Raw genomic sequence first — 20239 nt, 5'->3', positions numbered from 1 at the left:
ATAAACTGAGCCCCGCGCTGACTGAATCAGACATGAAATGTTTTCAACCAGTGCCTCATATTGACATCCGCATTATCCAATTGTCCTGGCAGCCGTCGGTGTCTATAATTGTGGCATGTAATGTCTTTCATTTGAAAAGATGTGCAGGCTAAAAACAGGCTTCATTATGATTCACCAAGTTGTTTGGTAAAAGCTCTCATGGCCTCGTTTATTTGGAAAAAAATAGGGAAATCATAGCATGAACATCTTTTTGCAGTTGCTATTCACATTTCCATTTTATTCATTACTTTTTGCGGGCTTTGTATAGTGAAAGGACACTTGCATAATAACACATTGGCACCCTACATAATTCTATTTGCACCACTTTGCACAACCAGTGCAGTACATTTATTGACACATGTCACCAATTCATTTCCTCTCAGGCTAATGGTATTAGAGTTGCCTTCGTTAAAAGCCTCTCTGTTTTGAGTCATCATTGGATCAGTAGTGAAGAAACAGGCCATTGTACACACATGGATTTCCTGGGAGTTGATAATTAAATTAGCTGTGGGCAAACCTGGTTTGTATTGTCGAGAGCAGATGTGTCATGGGAAGCCTTTGAGTTTGTTGGCAAAATGTAATCCATTATAGACGACCCATGAATGTTTGCATAATGAGTGATGTAAAACATTAAAACTCTGGAAAACAAAGTGCTCCTGTGTCGACGTGACGGCCCCTCCGGCCTGGTTCACTCTGCTGTTGCCGTGGTTTCTGTCTCCAGGGCCGAAGACCAATTAGGATCTTAATCAGCGACATGGGACACACCTGGACCCCGGGCGCCCCGTGCCTTCCAGCAGCAGTTAGTCCTCGGGCCGATCCCCGCACTGTTTTATCTGCACTAACGTCCACACAGCAAAATTTCAATCGGCCAATCCCTGCACTACTGACTACCACCTATTTCTTTTTTTGTGTTTTTTGGGGATTTCATTATAATTGAATTTTCATAATGACATTAATTACTTAATTATTATTTAGTATTCGTGCATGTCTCCCTTTTCTGGGGCAGGCTAAATGTGCATTCTCATGCTCCTCGGAAGTTAGCATCACCCAGTTGTCCAGTCGCTGTTGGACTTTGGACTTCTGAAGTCAGAATAGGGGAAAAAACATGGAGGCTATCAACAAAATGTGTTGTATTTATGTGTTAGGGGTGTTTAAACAACACCTTGACCTCGCTCTTGGGCAAAGAACAGGGATCAAGTGTGACAGGCATGTGAATCGTTTAAAACGAGTGCATGTTAATCATAAAAACATCAGTATTGGTTAAAAAGTGGTGTTAGGCTCTTGTGAGAGATAGATATGCAGTTTGCAAGTGACAAAGTGAAACATAGGACACGTCCACATTACAAGCTGCTAAGTAATTCTGTGCAATTGTAAATGTATGTTAATTGGTTCATAAGTTAATTGGTTCATAAGTAAATAATGTTTTTTGCCGACTTTCGATGTTTACGTTTTTCCGACTTGAGTTGGAATTCACCTGAATTTTCCATTATTTCGAAACCGTGTGAACGTACAATAAGAGCAGGGCAGCAACAATCAGGTTTATGTATTTACTGGTTACAAATTCTGTGTAAACCAAAAACAGAGCTCTGGGCATAGAACAATTTAACCTTTGAAGATAAAAAGCGAGGACGGATAAGCTCAATTCACCGTATCAGAGCTTAATTTGTAACTTAAAAACCTGTTTCAAAGTGACAGAGACTTGAATCTTGTATTTCGTTTTAATCCAAAAGGTCAGCCTTCATCATCAAACCAGATTGTCTCAGGTGTCCTCTGGGATTTCTTGGTAATGATGATACTCGAAGTACAACCTTTTCATTTCACACCTCTTAAATGTCCTAGAATGGTTAAGAGACAGTGTGTATCCAAACAACAATGACGCCTGCTATTACATTAATATTGCAGACATTTAATATTTGGATCAAAGTCTGTGTGTTTTCCTTGGGATAGGAATATATTCAGTATTTAAAAGGCGCAACCATTTTTCTTTGAACACAGAACATAAAGGACTGTGAAATGGCTCAAAGCTCTTACATCTTGCCTTTATGTGAATTGCCTTGGTGTAGTTATTCAGCTACTTATGAAGTGGTAACTGTGAACTGTGAAGTGGTAAGTGACGTTTAGAATGTGTCATCTGGCAGCCGCTAGAGCCTGACACATGTGAAGAGCAGTGGGCATGTCCCTTTGAAATTGTTCACTGACTCAGCAAAAATAACAACAGGGAGGCAGTGAATCGGCCTCTACTGCCCTGATGTGACTGCCTTGCCCGGGCTAAAGGGCTGGATGTCACCTGGTAGAGAGATTTACTGACTGATCGAGGCATCCAGTTAGCATCTCCAGCAATTTCATCAAAAATCCTGTGTAGTGCTAAAGGTAGGAATGAGTCACAGCTGACTCTGGGCAGTTAAACACGGTCATCCGTCTGGGTATTGAGACGTTTGAGTGATGTCAACCAACATGTCAGTCACTTACCTCCCAATGACCTCAAAGGTTTTCATTTGGAAGTGCACTGTAATGTAATGAGATTGAGGCCTGAACAGGGATCTTTGGCTATAACTCACTCTTAGGAACCTTTCACTCAAACAGGTTGACGTGTTGCCGCTTTCCCACCACAGGAACTGAACCTAATGTACTGTAGCATGTAGACATTGTCAAGGGGTCTGCTATTAGTTCTATTTCCAGTCATTTTCCTTGCTATAGAACCTTTCAATCTCAGCCCTGCTCAGGAGGTCATAATACGTTTCAGGTTCTTCTGTGTGCGCAATCTGTGCTGTCATCCGTGATTGATGGAGCAAAGTTCCCATTAGCATATGAGAAGGTGTCATTCAGAGTGAACTCAGCTGTAAGACCTAAATGTGTACAGTTCCAGTGGATATTGAAGCAAGTGTTATTTTTCATAAAGTACAACCGATATCCGGAGACGAACCTGATACCAAGTTCTTGCAACTTCTTACAAGTTGCGGTCCTGAAAGTGTTGGAAATATTTGATATTAGAGTTTGGGGGGGCTGTGTCCAACAATTTTTTTATTGACTTTGCTTTTGGAAGAGAGACAGATGCTGATTTGTCAGACTAATTGCCTCATTATTACAAAGCCCCACAAAAGATGTGGAACTCTTAAAGAGAACTTAGGTATAAACTGCTATCACCACCTGCCTTCCAGCCTAAGAGCCTGGCCCTACATGTTGCAAGTTTAAATTATGATGTTCATGCTTCCCTGGCGGAAAATGACTGATTCCACTGTGCTCTGTGTCATCCATGCCATGTACTGTTGCAAGGTTGGTGACCAAAGTTCTTGTCTGGTACCCTCTTGTGTGATTGGCCTGCCCGCACTTCCCTAGGTTTACTCTGCTCAAGTTGTATCGTATTGGTCCAAAAGGATGGATAACTACGTTCCACATTGTGTGAAGGCTCCTGGCATCACCTAAGTGTGTTGCATCAGTGGCTAATCTCTGTATTGGACATTCCTCCATGTGTGACACCAGCTCTGACCCGCCAATCTCTTCCAGACAGATGCCCACACCAGAATACTTTGCACAAGGGAAATCCTCCTGGTCAATTTTTAACCCCTGCTAAAGTAAACTGATTGAATTTATGAAGCATTTATCCAAAGCGCTTCCTCTCATTCACCCATTCTCACACGTCGGTGGCTTAAAGCTACAGTGCAAGGTACAGGACTATCCTTGGGGAGCAATTGGAGTTCAGTGTCTTGCTCAAGGACACTTTGAAATGTGGACAGAATTGAAACACCAACCATGTAGTTAATAAATGACCTGCTCTGCCTTCTGATTCACAGCTGATAGGTGTCATGGGTTCAATTTCAAATTGACGAATATACTCCTAATACTGTAAATGATCTAAATAATGAATGGCTGTCAACTCCATGCTTGCTCACACCCTTTGTCCAAGTTATCTGATATTCTCTGACAGTTTCGGTCCAGAGCCAGAGCCATGCACATGGTCTTCCTCGCCCAGTGTGGCTGGAGGCTTTCGTTTCTGACTGTGGCTGCCAACATGCTTCAGCAGCTAGAAGTGATGAAGGCACAGGGAATAAGCTGGTGACAGCAACTCTGTGTGGACTCCAGAATTGGCAGAGCCCTGCGCAGAGCCACAGAGTTCAGTCACATCATTGAGCCCTGCTCTCAGGTCCAGGAGAGGGGATGAAATATGGACTCCTTTTTAATATCCCACCTAATAACTGTGTTGACAAGCGCCATGAGTTACTTTCTGCAGGAATGTCGTGGCATTTGGATAATTAGCTGTAAATAGTATTTTATTATACCTCACACTCACACAGTGCTGAAGACGTTTTTATAGCAAAGGTTGGGTGGTAATTCTACTAGCCCCATTATGGAGCGAAATACAGATGTCTCATAGGTGGTGGTAGGTTTCAGGGCAGTCAGCCGGGGACCGAGCCAAGCGAATGATTGAAAGAGCTAGTGTGTCTTCACCAAGACTAATTCATTTATACTTAATCCATCCTGCCTGTATTCACTTGGCACCGATACTGGCTCATTTACAAAGCCACAAAGCTGTCGTCTGTTCTCTTTTGTTAGTTATGTTTGTTTTGTTCTATGAGAACTTGACAACATTTTCTCAAGAAAAAGTTTGCAGAAGGACAGAGGTGCTACTCTGGAATCACACAAAAAACTGATCTTTTTGTTTGTTGGTTTTTGGTGTCATGATGTACTACAGGGACTTCACCACAATGCCTGAAGCGTTTCTTTTACCAAGCTCCTAAAAACTGAAGGTGATTTCAAACAGCCCAAAGCAAGAATTATGTGCATTTAACTTCCAGGAGGTTGATAATGGAAAACAACCTCAGGGAGGTTGGGGCGGAAAAAGCGATTTGCATCTTCTGTTAACAAAAGAAGATAAATTATGTCCCAAAACATCCAGTTTCAAACTGGCATTATTACAGCATCTTAGCACATCAGTCTTGTTAAACATCGCCTCATACTTAAGTAATTAAACTGAAGTGATAGTGATGGCATTATTAGTGGCTTGAGTCTCCAATTAAACTGTTTTGGTGGCTGTCATTCCTGCTGGCTGGAGTCTCTGTTGGCTCAGGATCTGGCTCACACAGTAAATAGGAGTACAAAGCTGACAGCTGTCTGATAAATTATGCACAGCCCAGTGTTACAGAGGTGGATACACACACTCACACATCCACATACACACTGATCCTCGGGTCCCAGCGGTGCACTTGAGAGGAACCGGAGACTCATTAAACTCCTCCACACATTTAGTCTCTGTTCCTGTCCTGTTCCGTCTTCTGTGGGTCCTGTGTGTTTTCCTGTCTCGCCTGTCTTTCTTTTAACACCGTCTTTTTAACATCCCTTGTGTTAGCGCTCGCTCCCTCGTGCCGCTCCCCTTCACTCGTGAGCTGTTTCGCTTACAAGCAAGTTGGTGTGTTCTTAACAGTGTGTGAAATCCCAAAGTGTGTGTAGAAATAAAAATAAATTATTTTCCTTAACATAGTCATGGACATTTAGCCATACTCAATATTTACAAAAACGCTCTTGAATGAAGCTTTGCAGACAGTTAATGTACCGGACACTTCGTCGGTGGCGTCAGCCCAACCTACTACAAGCACTACAACTGCACATGTGTGGAACATGTTTTACTTAAACTTCACATTCAGATGAGTAGAGCAGAACTACTTCTTACTAATGAAGGCAGGCATGATGGATTACTGCATGAATGCTTCTTTAATGACTGTACAGGCAGCCTGTGGAGTTTTTAACTTCTAGTGGTGCTCTGGAGCCATGTTTTTCAAATTGCGATTCACATTACATCACTGATTGACAGGCGGTGGTAATGTGCACTCATACGCCGCAATGTGCCAACAAAGACTGTGAGAGAGAAGACTTCAATTAAGTTTTAAATATGTATTAAAAAAAAAAAGTATGATGGAGAAAAAGCATTTAACCCATTTGGTGGAACACAAGGACACTCAGTTTACTACGCAGGGCACCTTAAACATTTTAATTGCTTTAATTTTTGCTATTTTGCTGATCAAGCACCCAAAAGTGAAGCCAGAGCATCCTGTTCTTCATCTGGTTGCTTGCTGCAGTATAGGTCATAAATCCCACCTCCTCCATGCAAGTGGATGGGACCAAACTTATAAACTAATAATACAAAGTTTTTATCAGTGTTAATTTTTCCAATAGGTTTGTTTTTAATTTGTTATTTGGTACTATATTAATTCTTTGAAACGTCATGATTGACAGCTGATACTGACTCCCAATTGGTCGAGTGCGTGTACCAGTGGGACCTCGCTATCTGCGTAGACTCTGCACAAGGCATGGCAGCGCTCCTATCCAGGATATTTGAACTTCAAGAACTTCAGCACCACTTCATAAATGCTGCCTTAAAAGAAGATGGTCTCCTTTGTTTATCTATCTAATGAGTAGCGTGTCCATTCCGTCATATTGAATAAACAGAAATTCCAAGCATCCTCCTGTTTATGTTAATCAGTGGATTCGGCTGAATGATTCATTTTTATGTAATCGTCACCGGGATACAAACCTGTGCAATAAACACATGCAAAAACTGCCTGAAACACGATGAATTAGAAACAAATTGTTTTCTTGAACACTTGAGCCAAATGAACTGGAAAAGAAAATATGCTGAACGTTGTTTACCCCATGTTGGGCTGGAAAACAGTTTACTCTAGTTGACAACAACTACACTAGTAGCACTGTTAAACCTTTACTAGTAGAACACAAACAAACATGTCACTTATTATATGGAGCCCTCGACGCACAGGTCATGCATTCATAACCATTTAGCCAATCAGATAAAGCCCCAGCTAAGCTGTCAGCTGCCCTCATAATAATTGGTGTCAATGTGGTTGTGACCAGGAGGTTAGCTGAAGAAGACAGTAAATACGTATTTATCGCAACTCATATAATTGTTGCAATATTGAACAATGCTACTAGCCTATTTCCGTCATTGTAAAGGCCTTTCAAACTTCTGAACACTAGACGACAGTGGGTTTGCAAGGTTTTTTTTATACTTATTGTAACATGATGTGAGGTGACGTTAATCCCCCCTGCTGCTGCAGAAACCAATCACACTCCAAACAGCAGACATGCCACACCATGACATTCTCCCTCTTGGATTAACAATATGTAGCCAATTTAGTCCCCCCGTCCCTCTATCGCTCCACATCTTCCACCCTTCCTCCCCCTGTTTTTCCCCCATCCTGCCGTCTGGACGCCGCATTAGAGTCGTGTGACCGGACCCGGACATCATGCTTTTTCCCTGTGTTATCGCTCAGCCATCAGTGTCCTGTTTCTTCACATGTTGCCACGTCGTCACCTTCTGCAGACTTGGTCTCCACACCCTCTTAAGACCTCCTCTCTTAAATCCTCTCCCCGCTCCGATCGCTGGGATCTGGCTTCCCACGATGTAGAGATAAATAGCTTAGCATTTTGCCACATGGCAGACTGAAGTGTGGAGGTCAGGTTGTGTTCATTTCAGTGGGTCTGGAGCAATGCCATCATATGAACTGAGGACAGTAAAGGGTCACGTCTGTGCAGTTGATACTTGATCACACACTGTAACTCTTAATATCCAATATAATAATCCATGCAAATACCCCAAAACATCACTTCTTCACAAGTTCCTCCACTGGTTGGTCATCTGGTCCCAGCTAAGAAATAGCCCAGCACATATCACACATGAAACAACTAATTATTGTGTTTATGCCTTTATATTTGTGTGGATTAAACAAATGACATATAACGTGTAGATATTTGTTATATATGACAGAGTTGGGTGTGCTGTGTCCACCTGTCCTCAGTCTTAATGCTCACTTACTGGCTGCTCGCTCCATGTGTCATATAGTACACAGACAGGTTAGTGTTATAAATCTTATTTGAAAAGCTGTTGAGCTTATTTCTAAAAATGTCACGCTACCAGTATTCGTTCAGTCATTTAAGCCATTTATCAATGATGGATGTCCAAGTAGTTTTGGTTTTCAGCTTCTTTAATATGAAGATTTGGTTCTTTGCTCTGTTTTCATCAATAGATGGATTTTTTTTAGGGGTTTTTGGATCATTGTTCTGTCAAAATAAGCAATTGAAAATTGTTCTCTGGGAAATTGTGAGCGTCAATGAAACAAATGGAATATTATCAATATAAATATTATTGTAAGTAATAGGTTAGGATGGCATGGTGGTGTGGTGGTTAGCACTGTCACCTCACAGCAAAAATGTCCTTTTTACTGTGTATTTTGATGTAAACAATTAATGAGTTAACCAGGTAAAAAGACAGTTATACCTCGCAGCCCAGGCTGTAACTGTGTAAGCTTTGTCCGTTCTTGAAGCTTTGCCTCTGAGCACGACGAGCTCAGAGGCAAAGAAGACGATGTGTTGGGGAGTTATAAACCACACAGAAACGATGTACGCCACGGCGATCGCCACCTGATCCCGCTGTGGCTCTAGTTAAAACCATGACTCTTAAACTGGGCCCAGTGGGACGCAGACACAACACCAGGCAGTCGCTATGAATATGAATGATCCAACCAAGCATGGATCAAACGCACAGGACCCGAGCACCACATTGGTAATTGGGAGTGGATGTGGTAACCTCTAGCTCTCTAGTCTCTATTAAAAGAAGATTAAAAAAACAAATGCTGATGTTTATTATCACAAACCCCATGACATTATTATTGTTTGGTCTTGCTCCCGCTGAGACTGGAACCTCTGTGTGGACCAGTAATGAATAAAAGCTGAAGTGTGTGTGTGCGTGCGTGCGTGTGCGTGCTGAACCCACAGATCAAACCATACCACATGGGACAGAGGAGAGAGACCTTGTCGCGAGCGAGAGCAAGAAATTTAATCAGCAGCGGCAAAATTAAATCTGCGAACACAATGCCGGACAGTTTGTAGCTCCTCCAGTTTGACTTCTGAGCCCCATGTTCTGCTGCTGCCGATTATTCATTAGCACAACACACGTTCTTCTTTTTTTCTGCCATAGCTGCCATAACCTTTAGTGCAGCTGTTCATATCTGAGGGCTGTCTCCGTTTTGACTTAGTGAATGGGATAATCTCAGTGTGAAAGAAAGATTAGCCGGGCAAGAGCGCCGGCTAAAAACTCTCCACTGATCACTGCCCCAGGCACAACAGTTGGACTAATGTGAGCGTAGAATTAGTTTCCACGCTACAGTGGATGAAAGTCTAAGCCTAAAAACCCAGACAAGCAAAGCCTGCAGTGATTATGAATGATTGTTGCGTTCGCACAGATACCTCTGCAGCTTTGCCCCGAGGCTTTTTGTCACCATCACTTCTTCTGCCTTGAGGATCTTAATTTAAGATCGTTTCATTTTTTTTAGATCTTCCTGTAGGATTCTGTAGGTTGTGGGAAAAAGGAGGAGAAATTATTTGTAGACAGACATTAACTCTTGGTTCATAGCAGTTGGACAGAAGACAAGCATAGATTAAATGATTTAAAAGGGAGAGTGAAATCTCATTAGCCGAATTCCTATCCCGAGTGTATGTATGTGAAATGAAATTAGGGATTAGCAACGGTAGATTCTGATGACATTCTAACAAACTTTGCTTGAAGCAGGAGTTTTTAGCCAATATGCCACAAAACCTGTGCTTTTAACGAAACTATTGCACTGCCTATTCTTAACATGCTTGTTCGTAATGTTCTGTTCTCTTGTCCTGTGTTAAAGCTCCAGAGCTACTTCAGAATTATTCCTTGTCATCAGTGAGTCCTCCTCAAGCAGTTCTACAATATACTGTCACTTTGTATTGTTTGTGTGCTGGACGCTGTGTGCAGAGCTTTTTACAAGTCTTTGGTGCAGAGTGATGTTCGAAAACTTTGTGTTCATCCTCTCTGGTTTATCATGAATATTTTATCGTCAATGCTTTTCATAAAATGAAACAGAATTTGCTTTAGTACTGTTCATGTGTGAGGTTTTTGATATAAGTCTGAATGATTTAATTAAGTGCTGTTATTTTTTCCATACATTGCATGTCGGCTTTTTCGGTGGTCTGTTCACAATCTTCAGACCAGAGTTCACAACTTTTCAAAATAAAAGCTAGTTGAAGGCTGCTGCTGTAGTTTATCCGAGGATGTAGAAGAAGACATGTTTAGCCTCCACTGGCTGCAAGGCGCTGTTTGCCTCATTATTAAAATGTTTTTATATTGAACGTAGTACGTGTCCAAATCGCACCAAATTTGACACCACACTTTACAACACACTTGCCAAGTGTGAAGCCAATAAGATAAATGTTTCACAGGATATGTCTTCTACATACAGACAAACAGATATCTGTGGGATTAGTAGGTAGATACTCTGACAGTGTTTCCTTTATGAAATATGGCAAAATTGAGTTGACTTGTTTGTTTTTTCTAATATTTGACCTTTGCTCAGATGTCATATTTAGTTTTCTGTGGCATTTGAATATATTTACATAAAATTAACTTGACATTTATTTGACTGGGAACCTTTGAGCCTTGCTAATAATGTGGAGAAGGGCTGAAGGTGTGGAGGTGCTGATAGATAGGGATCAGTGGACACATCTGGTGGGAGGAAATACCACTATCGCCAGCAGTCAGGGTTCTACACCCCCCACCCCGCTGCCATGAAATCTATCCAGGTATTTTGCCGTATGGATGAAACTGAAGCAACCCTTTGTAATTCACATCTATTAAATCAGGAATGGAAGCATCATATGGTGAATTCATACGCCCAGGCTGCTGTGACACTTCATCATGTTGTCTGCAAGTGGAAACTTTTCGATAGTATTATTATCTCTGACCTCTACAAACCCGCAGATTGTAACCAGCTCTCACAGTTGGCTGTGTGGCACCGGAACAAACACTCAAGAGATATGGAGCCTTTGTCGGCACACAGTGCTGCAGACTCCATGAAGGACTGAGAGAACCGTTCTATGTTGTCGACATGCACAGGATGCTCCGCTGGGTAAAGTTTGTCCGGCTGCACTCGGGGAGGGACAGCATAAATATTTATCTGCCTTATTTGTTTGTGCTGCCTGGGCATGTGGGGAGAGAGATACACGAGGAAAAGATGCTCGGCGTCTCTTTCTGCTGGATTAGTTTACCAGAGGTCACAAAGTGCTGAATTTAACTGGGGCACAGAAAGGATATGCTCCAACTGAGCCATGGTACATATTTGGACGCGTAAATCACAAATAATTAGCGCCTTAATCAACTGTCACGGATAAATGCCTGCATGTAGCACTCGTGCATATGCAGCTGGATTTCAAATTAAAAGTGTGGAGCTGTTAACAAACAAGCTTCCAGGGCCCCTCGAGAGAAAACATAATGTCGTGAGAAGTGAGAAGCCTCGACATCACTCAGCTTGTTTCTATAGATCTAATGATGCCTATTAATTAATAGACTTTATTTTTGCATGATGTCAGCACCCACCTCGATGAATGATCAACAAGAGGATGCTTAATAAACGTGAGGGGGTTTACGTAGCTGAGCCCCAGCACCAGCCTCGGTGAGCTCAGCAGAAGGCTGGAGAATGACCAAGAGGGCGGGTGCGTGCGAGGTGAGGAGGGGTGGGGGGGCTTAGCGTGTGTGTGTGTGTGTGTGTGTGTGTGTGTGTGAGAGTGAGAGTGTGAGAGAGAGAGAGAGAGAGAGAGAGAGGAGGCTGAGCGCAGAGATAGAGCCACAAGCTGGGGGAAGTCAGTCCTGTCAGCCGAAGTCGCTGTGTGGCAGTGGAAGAAAAGACACGGAGCTGACAGACGAAGGCATTTCAGAGAGGAGAGGAAAAAATATCTAGCTCCCACTCTCTCTCTCTCTCTCTTGTCCTGCCTGGAGTGGCTGCAGGGGGGATCCTGGATGGTGTGATCTCCTCCACCATGGGATGCAGCCTCTGTACCCTGCAGAAGCCTCAGGAGCAGTACAAACTACTCTATGAAGTCTGCCAGGTACTGTGACCAAGCCTCATGCAGCAGTTTTTTTTACTCACTAACTCACTTTTAGTTGTTTTACTGTGCTTCTTCGTCTCTCTCTTAGAATGGTGATGTAGTTTATGGTGTTGTCCGACTTGTTAACTTGTAGCTGTGAGTTTGCTCTGCTCACAGAGCAGAAGAAGGGAGGGGGGGGGGGGCTTTCACTGGCTGGTTGTTAGAAGCGTAAAATAAAGTTGCTTCGCGTGGAGCTCCCGCAGCTGAGCAGCGTGAACTCTGGCCGCAGGGGTCAGGGAGAGGTGGTGCGCTGTAGCTTAAAGGAGGGGGTGATGAAGAGGTGACAGCTCTCTCAATGCGTCTGCTAGTGTGTGCGCCGATCACTGCCCACCTCCTCATTGTCAGCTGAATGCTGACTTGGGGCTTTTCGAGCTTTAACCCCTGTTTGGTTTTCCACCAAAGTTTATGTTTAACGCTCCTCTGCCTGTTTTGCTCTTTTTGGTTTTCCTCCGCCAAAGAAAATAGAGCGACGTGCTAGAGATGCACCATTAACATGTATAAAGTTTTCACATGAGAGTGCAGGACAACTTTTTGTCATTCATTGATTTTACAGTTTTTCAAGTTTCTTTAAAACAAGACTTCAGACTGATTAGTGCTGAAACTATTTATTGATTATTTGGCTCATATCAATTGGCGATGATGATTTGACAACTTTTCTTTGTTTTATATCAGAATGTTTCTGCATTTTCAAAAATATCAACCTCGACACTGGCATTATTCACAAATTTCTAATTTAAAAACTATTTGAAGGGTCGATAAATAATGAAAACTTAGCATTGGTAACTACAGTCCTTACACTGAAAAATAAAAAAATAAATGTTTTATTGATGGATTCATGTAGAAAATTATCAAATTGCCAATTTCCCCAGATGTTGGTAATTATTTCAAAGCAATGTACCATGGTCCACCTCTGTCTGGATCCTCTCTGCCCTCAGATAAACTCACATGAACCCACCTTCTGCAGCTCAGTCGCTGTGGACTGTAACACAAAGAGAAACGTCTCCTATTGAAGTCAGGTTAAAGTTTTAACTGACTAAATTGTTGTGTATTCCTTCAGTGGAGAATATGTTGGTGTATCGTTTGCTCTGTGTCATGTGGTGCCCCAGAACAAACCCTCCGTGGCATGTTGCCATTCTCTGCTCCCTCAGGCTCCGCTTTGTCAACCTTATTTGAGACGACACACTCGGGAGCGCTGCTTCATTTGCTTCATTCATCTGAGTGTTTGGATTCAAGGGCTGGTCTGGTCTAATGAGTGAAAACAGCGACCTGTCAGACGGCAGAGCGCGTGTACGACTCTGACAGACACATCTTTCGGGACTGCTCGCTGTCATACGCGCAAATGTGATTTAACAAAAAAAGAAGAAAAGGAATTCTCCATCTTTTCATCCATAATGGACCCCGGCCAAATGTTATCCTCCTGTCACACCAAATTACATCTCATTTGCTGCACAGGGTGCCGGGTGGCGAGTGGCGGCTTTAACTGAACGTAATGATGAAGCTCTCTGTGGATCTCAATCATTATTCTCCCCCAGAAAAACTACTGTCTGGGGGAAGATAACAGGGGGTGTCTGTCATTGTGCCTGCAAATACTTTGGCTTTGATTTTCATGCGGGAGGAAAAAGATAGAAGGTTTTGGCTCGCCTCAGAGAAAACATGGCTGTTATGCAGTGGCATAATAAATGGATTATGGGTGCTAACATCGGGGTCAGAAAGCCCTAAACTCCACCCCAACCCACCACTACAGCAAAAACATGGTGTTTAGCAGATCGCTGTCATTGGCATTGTTCTGCCTTCTCTCTCGGTCACAGTGTCATCTTATGTGTTCCTTTGCGCTCATACTTCCGTATTTATCTTCCAGTGGCCGGCTACTGCTTCTGCCACTGTTTAGAAAGGCTGCATCCAAACTAATACGTTTTGGCTTTTGAACGCAGCACCATTGTTACGTTTACGAGTTTTCAAGAGCCTAAAATGAAGACGTTTGGAAGCACCGCTGGCCCTGTACAAAAACTCCAGAAGTCTGGACAAGCCTTAATGGAGATGTTTGGAAACTGATGCTGTCACCAGCATTCACTTCCCGATTGGTTCTTATAAATCCCAACTTAACTACCAGCAGTGAAAGCAAAACTCACAGTTCTGTTCCATCGTTGGTCCAGGAAACTAAATCATCTTACCTTTCACCATTGTTCTTTCTCATTTGTAGTGTTTGATGTAAGTATTGGACCGGCTGTAGAGTAGAGAATCAACTTCCTGTTCACAGCGGTACACACATGTCCAGCATATATGACTGTTCATGTGATATTTGTTTTCAGGTGTGTTGGTATGGACTGGGATTATTGCTGATACAGAGCTAAAACACACTTCACTTTAAAGTGAAAATGTCTTAGTATGGATGATGCTAAAGTCAGTGCACAGGTTTAAACTTCCCAAGTCTTTTAGCTGCCCTCAGACAAACCAGTCAGCTTCTGACATGTGACAGCAGAGACAACAAGCTGTAGATTATTTATGGTTAACCTTGAAAAAACAAAAACATGCTTTTTCCCCTTTATCCTGTGTCAAAGCTCGGTAATGGTTGTGCTCATGGAAAGAATCAAACAAACAAATTTGTCATCACACCCAAGTCCTGGTTGGGACATTTTTATTTGCCTGGTTGCTCAGTCTATAAAATGTTGTAAAAATAGTGAATTGATCAGTTAACCTGGTAAAGTTCCCAGGCTCTATTGAATTATTCCTTTAACCTATTCACAGTGACTGAAGTTGAGTTTGATATTTTGTCTATTTAATGTTGATTTATGAGAAACAGTGAGTTTTTCACGTCCTTCGACCAATTATTCCACAAAGATCGATCTCAGGCAGCACAGACACATTACACATGAGAGAGCAGATGGTCCAGCGCTCTGTATGTTTAATCATTACATATGACCTACAACAATGTGCACCCTTTAACTACAATTACTAGCACTGGTTAATAATAGCCAAGCTCACACTATTTTGGCTAAACTTGCATTCACCATGCAATACCACCATATATATATATATATATTACTAATAAGCAGTTTTTTTCAAATAGATAGTGTATTGAAGAGTTGTGTTGTATTGGTGTCAGCTTTGACACTGCCCTTATTCAGCAGATTATGGTTCATGTATCCAGGACGTGACTGAGTCACATTACACAGATACACTCTCTCTCCTTAATGTCTCTACTTACCGGTACAGTCAATATGATATTCAGTGCTTCCACCAGCAGATTCATTCAGTCATGGCTGGCTGCTGAGTGAGTTTTTTTTCTTTGTTCAAACACAATTCCTGGCGCCTTGTTATCTTGCATAAAACGATTGCCACGAGTCCCACACAGTGTGGTAAACATATTTGGGGAAAGATTAGATTGGTGAATTTCAAGGAGTAATGTGCAACGATTTTAGTTTTGTTAATATATCTATACCCTAATACGTGTGTAAGTTATGAGCTGTCAGTCACTTGTGTGACTTTTGTGTGACTCCACCTTGTCATCTCCAAGAGCGAAGTGTATGAAATTAATGTTTCAAATATTTATCTGCTGGGCAAATTCTCAACATCTTTTTGTGTTGCACTATCATCATATTTTATGTGCATTATAAAATGCAGTGAAGGGACTTGTTATCAGCTTCTGTCATAATGGTCAGTTGACAGGATTTTATGTTGAACTTGCCAAGAATAGAAGTTTTTTTTTTTTACATTGTTTCCATTTGATCTGGTTAGTTTTGGTTTGTAATTTAGGAAGCACACTAAAGACTTTGGTATGATCCTGTCATTGTCAACTATGTGGACTGCGTCTACCTGTACTCTAATGTCAGGCTGTTGTCAATCCGGCGGGTAGAAGTCTTTCTATTTGAATGGAGAAAATAAATGAAACGCTAATTTCTTATTTCTTGCTGAGTTGATCATGAGGAGCTTGGTCGTGGCCACAGCTCTTATACACACTCAAGCTCAATCTAGAGAGAATGCACAGCATTTTTATATTGTATGCATCTTCTGTGGCTGCACAGTCGACAATAATGTACGAAATCTATGCCAGCACATCCTTAGCATGTACCTCCTGCAGGATTGTGGGGAGGTCTTAATTCTCCTTAACTGATATAACAGGCAGATCCTTCTGATCAGAGCCTGGCACAGCGCCCACTCTGCTCTCCGCCTCATCTCTCTGAGGGTTTAATAATCCATGAACACTTGAAATCTTTCCAGTTCATTAAACACCTTAGCTCTAACTCCCATGTTGGAGGCATGAAAAATATGTTTTTTATAAAAGTCAACAGATTGCACATTCCTGGAGGCATTTTATCAGTCCTGGCAGGATCACTGGCAACAGTCTGCTGACATGGTAACAGTCGCTTTAGATGGAGAAAAGCTTTTCTATCTGCATACTCAAAGGAAATGTTTTGTTTACACCACTGAAAGTCAAATACAGCCATACTGGAGATCAAACATTGTTAAGGTTTATTAAACGCAGCCAACACAGTGTTTTCCCTTCTCGCTGTAATTATTTAAGGCCTGAGCTGCACCGGCCTCGGTGCTCCCTTTTAAACTTGACCCCTCTGACAGCGGTGAACCCCTCGGTCTTTGCTTCAAAGCTAAAGGTAAGCACCATGTGGAGATGTAAGCTCAGCTGCTTTTGTCAGGGACTTTAAGGTAGAGGCCTTGGAAACTCTGTTTGACAGTCCTAGGGCTCTTAATCTCTCCAGAAGTACTCTGTAATGGCTGTGGCGCCGTGCTGCGGCTCATACGAGAGCCAGAGCTTAATTAGAGCCTCAGCACAAGCCGACTGTTGAGGCTCTGATCCGCGCTGAACTGATCGGACAACAGTCTCTCTCTCTCTCCCTCTATGTGTATCTGTCGTTCTCTTTCGATTCGTCTCTCTCCGTTTCCTGCAGAGCAACATTCTCAAAACAAAATTTGTTTCAACTCCCGAGCTTAAGAAGTTTACGAATGATTACGCTGAAACTTTTTCTACTCGTGCCACTGCCTAATTAGCCATGTTTGTGATTGAAGGCTGCAAAGATGTCAGCCTCAGCTCAGGACGCCATGTTGGCGAAGTGGCAGATGGTCTCGGTGTGACATCCTCTGGACCAGACAGACAGAAAGATGAGATGTAAATATTTGTACAAGAGATCTCCTCAGCCACTACCCCCCCCATCCCACTGTTAGACAACCCTGTCATCAAAGAACTTACCAAAAAGAAAAAGAGAACTCCTGAGATGCAGCTCCCGCTCATCTCAGCTCCCGTAATGAGGCTTGACACAGGCCGCGTACGGAGACAAAGCAGGGACCACCAGTGGCCACCGGGGCCTGACACTGTGTGTTTTAAATAACGGCTAAGACCAGCCGTGGTGTGCCGGCGTCACATCTGTCAGACACTGGAGCAGGTGGCGGGCTGCCACAGGGGAGCCCTCCCGGGAGCCTGCGTTCTTACTGTTAGTCCACAGTAAATGACAGAGAGGGATCAGAGCCACAACAGAGACATATCAAGATCCTTTATCTGCCCAGCCAGGATTACTGTACTAAGGAAGATAGTCCGAAAACAAACTGTCAATGAGCTTTGAGTATATGATTACACATATTGATGTAATATGAAAAATGAGAAACCTTTCAGGAGAGAGAAATTGTATTATATAAATTAATTAGTTGAATTAATTAAGAGAAACATTGACTCAGCCCATGGTCAACTTTTTCCAACCGGCTGCCAGAGGACACCACAGCAGGCCTACGCTTTAACTGCTGAAATGTTGCCACTTTTTGACATTATATTGAAATTCTGTATTCATGTCTCATAACTATTTTTCAAGTACTAATGAACTGAGTTTGCCTAAAGCAGACACACACATCCAGTTTCAACAAGAAAATGTATATTTTGTCGTGACATATACCACGACAGCAGTCACTCACCCGTACCACTTACAGATGTCACTCAGTATAGATGTCAAGCGGGGGGCTCAGTGTCAGACATGCTTATGAAGTCCCATGAGGCTTCAACCAGACACCATAACAGATTTTTATAAACCTGTGATTGACAGGACAGCATGCACTACAACTCAGTGTGAGATAATGACAAAGACATCATAACATTTGTTAGCACATCACAGACTCACTGGACAAAAAAATCGTAATCAGCACATTTCCGACCTATATTGAAGTCACAGATGTTGTTTTACGGTGCAACGCACAGACGAGGCGCTCTGGTCTTTTTACAAGGAAACACGAACAGGATGAGTTCAGCTTCCTGCGGACGCATCGGGAAATCAGGGGAAGACGTCCTCCTGAATCGTTTCCAGCCGTTCAGCGCTCTTAGTTTGCATCAATAGGCTGTTGCATTAATCTAATACATGATTGAGTTTGCTTATTATAAAATAAGCTTACACACACCTTGTAAGTGCTTTACTTGCGTGTGCATGAATAAAACATGCGTGGCCCATGTGGGCTGCGAGCACTTGTTCAATAGCTCCAACTTGTGAGGCACGTTCGAATGATTAAGGATTATCAAGCTGTGAAAAGGAGCCTTTTGAAGAAGTGTGTTTGACACATCATGTATCAGTAACAGCAGGATTCAGGCTTAACTGTGGGTGTCAGCTGCACGGAGGGAACTGTGATCTCCCTGGATATGAGACTTCCAAGGGACTTGTTGTGGCGTTGTCATACTTTGAGCTTTTTGTGTGTGACTAATGCCTTCTTCCAGTGGAGTCCATCTCTGTGCAGCTCTGTTGATCGCTGCTGGATAAAACTTGAACAAACAGACTTGTCCCTGACATAGAGCTGAATGTACTGTCACCACTCGGAGGGAATATGTGTGTCTGGTTTGTTTATCATGTGGGTTGAGGAGTGTGTTTGTGTGCGTGGAGCTACTGAGGTTCCGAAGAGGAGAAGCCTGGTTCAGCAGGACTTGATGACATGAACCAGGGGTTCCAGCTCATTTGCTGATATTACCTCGCCCGTGAACTCCGCCCTTTATTTCACGTGACCCTCAGGCTGCACTCAGGTCAGACAACCGTCAGGTCGATTCAGATGCCACAGATTATCAGCTTGTGTGAGAGCTCTTCCTTTTGTTCTGTAACACACAATGTGTCATGTAGTTTTGAGGCTGATGAAGGCAGCCACTTTGATTGGAAAATGATACTCGTTGTGAGTTCTTTGTGTTAAAAAGCACATTTATTTTTTCAGACAAGTGGGACTACATGATATTGATTTATTGTGATTACCAAGACTATTAGTGGATCTGGTTTGTTAAAATAACATTGTGATATATATGCTACGAACCTGCTGTGCAGTAGGGAGGCAGAGTGGGTCGTCCACGTCCAGCTCTACTGTGCAGTGGTGCTCTCATTTTTTCTTAAGTTTTCATTTAGAATCTTTTAGTTACTGTGATAGACCAGTGACATGTCCATCATGCACTTGACGTCTCGCCCAGTGTTAACTGGGATTGGCTCCTAAAAGGATTAATGGTGAAGCTAATGGGTAAATGGATGAGATTCCACTTAAAAAACACAAATTAAACTCTTAAGTATCATCAGAAGATCATCTCATCTATTAGATATTTTATGTGTTTTCTTTCAGAGGTCATTGATGTTAAAGGGCTGACTTCACACCTTCAGCCAGGATCATTAGATTACACAGAGGCAGAACAGAGTGTACTGGAAGTGATTTGGATTCTTGGTTGATCAGCTCTGGAGAACACAGTGTCCCGTGCTTAAATCAGATTAGGTGAAAGTTAACAGTGGGGTCTCTTTCAGTGTTACCTTTTTAGCCGTTTGTTCTGTAATCCTCAGTAAACTCACGTGCTGAGGTAAATAAAAAATGCTGTGTTTTCAACACCCACACCATGGAGAGATTCCCATCCAGTCAGGTAAAAGAACAGTGTGTGCACGTTTAAAGAGGCACTTAAAAGCGTGCATATCCTCACACTCTCATTGGCTGGTCCCTCAGTTTTCTTTCTTTCTTATGAAAAGGGTTTCAAAGTGAGATAAAAGAGGGATTAACCATGTTTTTAAAGAAGAATGACCCACATTCACACTGCCTCTCAAACTATACAGGCCTCCCACGAAAATAAGTCTGCATGCTCTCCATCACGTCAGCTGCTCCTCTCCGTTCCAAAATACAGACTTTGAAGAATTTGTCTAAGAGGTGTATCCGACCAGAAAGAGGAGGCGAGTGCTCCCCGGCTCTGGAAGCTCTTTAAACTGTCTATAGAGTTCCCGGGGTTCTCTCCGCACAGCTCCCAAAG

The 20239-nt window shown here is 42.6% G+C and overlaps 1 protein-coding gene across 3 annotated transcripts in view; it reads left to right on the top strand.

Moving 5' to 3' along the window:
• pdzrn3b (PDZ domain containing RING finger 3b) overlaps nucleotides 1-20239 on the top strand; it is a 99417-nt gene that overhangs the window by 66797 nt on the left and 12381 nt on the right. Inside the window, exon 1 of one of the 3 annotated variants that reach the window (XM_034585330.1) lies at nucleotides 11691-11955. The exons of the other annotated variants lie outside the window; for them this stretch is intronic. Coding sequence (XP_034441221.1) covers nucleotides 11887-11955 — 69 coding nt within the window. The 5' untranslated portion in view covers nucleotides 11691-11886. Of the gene's footprint in view, nucleotides 1-11690; nucleotides 11956-20239 lie in introns of those variants that run through there. 3 annotated transcript variants of the gene reach the window in all.

The sequence above is a fragment of the Hippoglossus hippoglossus genome, chromosome 5 (assembly GCF_009819705.1).
Source record: "Hippoglossus hippoglossus isolate fHipHip1 chromosome 5, fHipHip1.pri, whole genome shotgun sequence".
NCBI lineage: Eukaryota > Metazoa > Chordata > Actinopteri > Pleuronectiformes > Pleuronectidae > Hippoglossus > Hippoglossus hippoglossus.
This window is presented reverse-complemented; position numbering and strand designations above follow the sequence as displayed.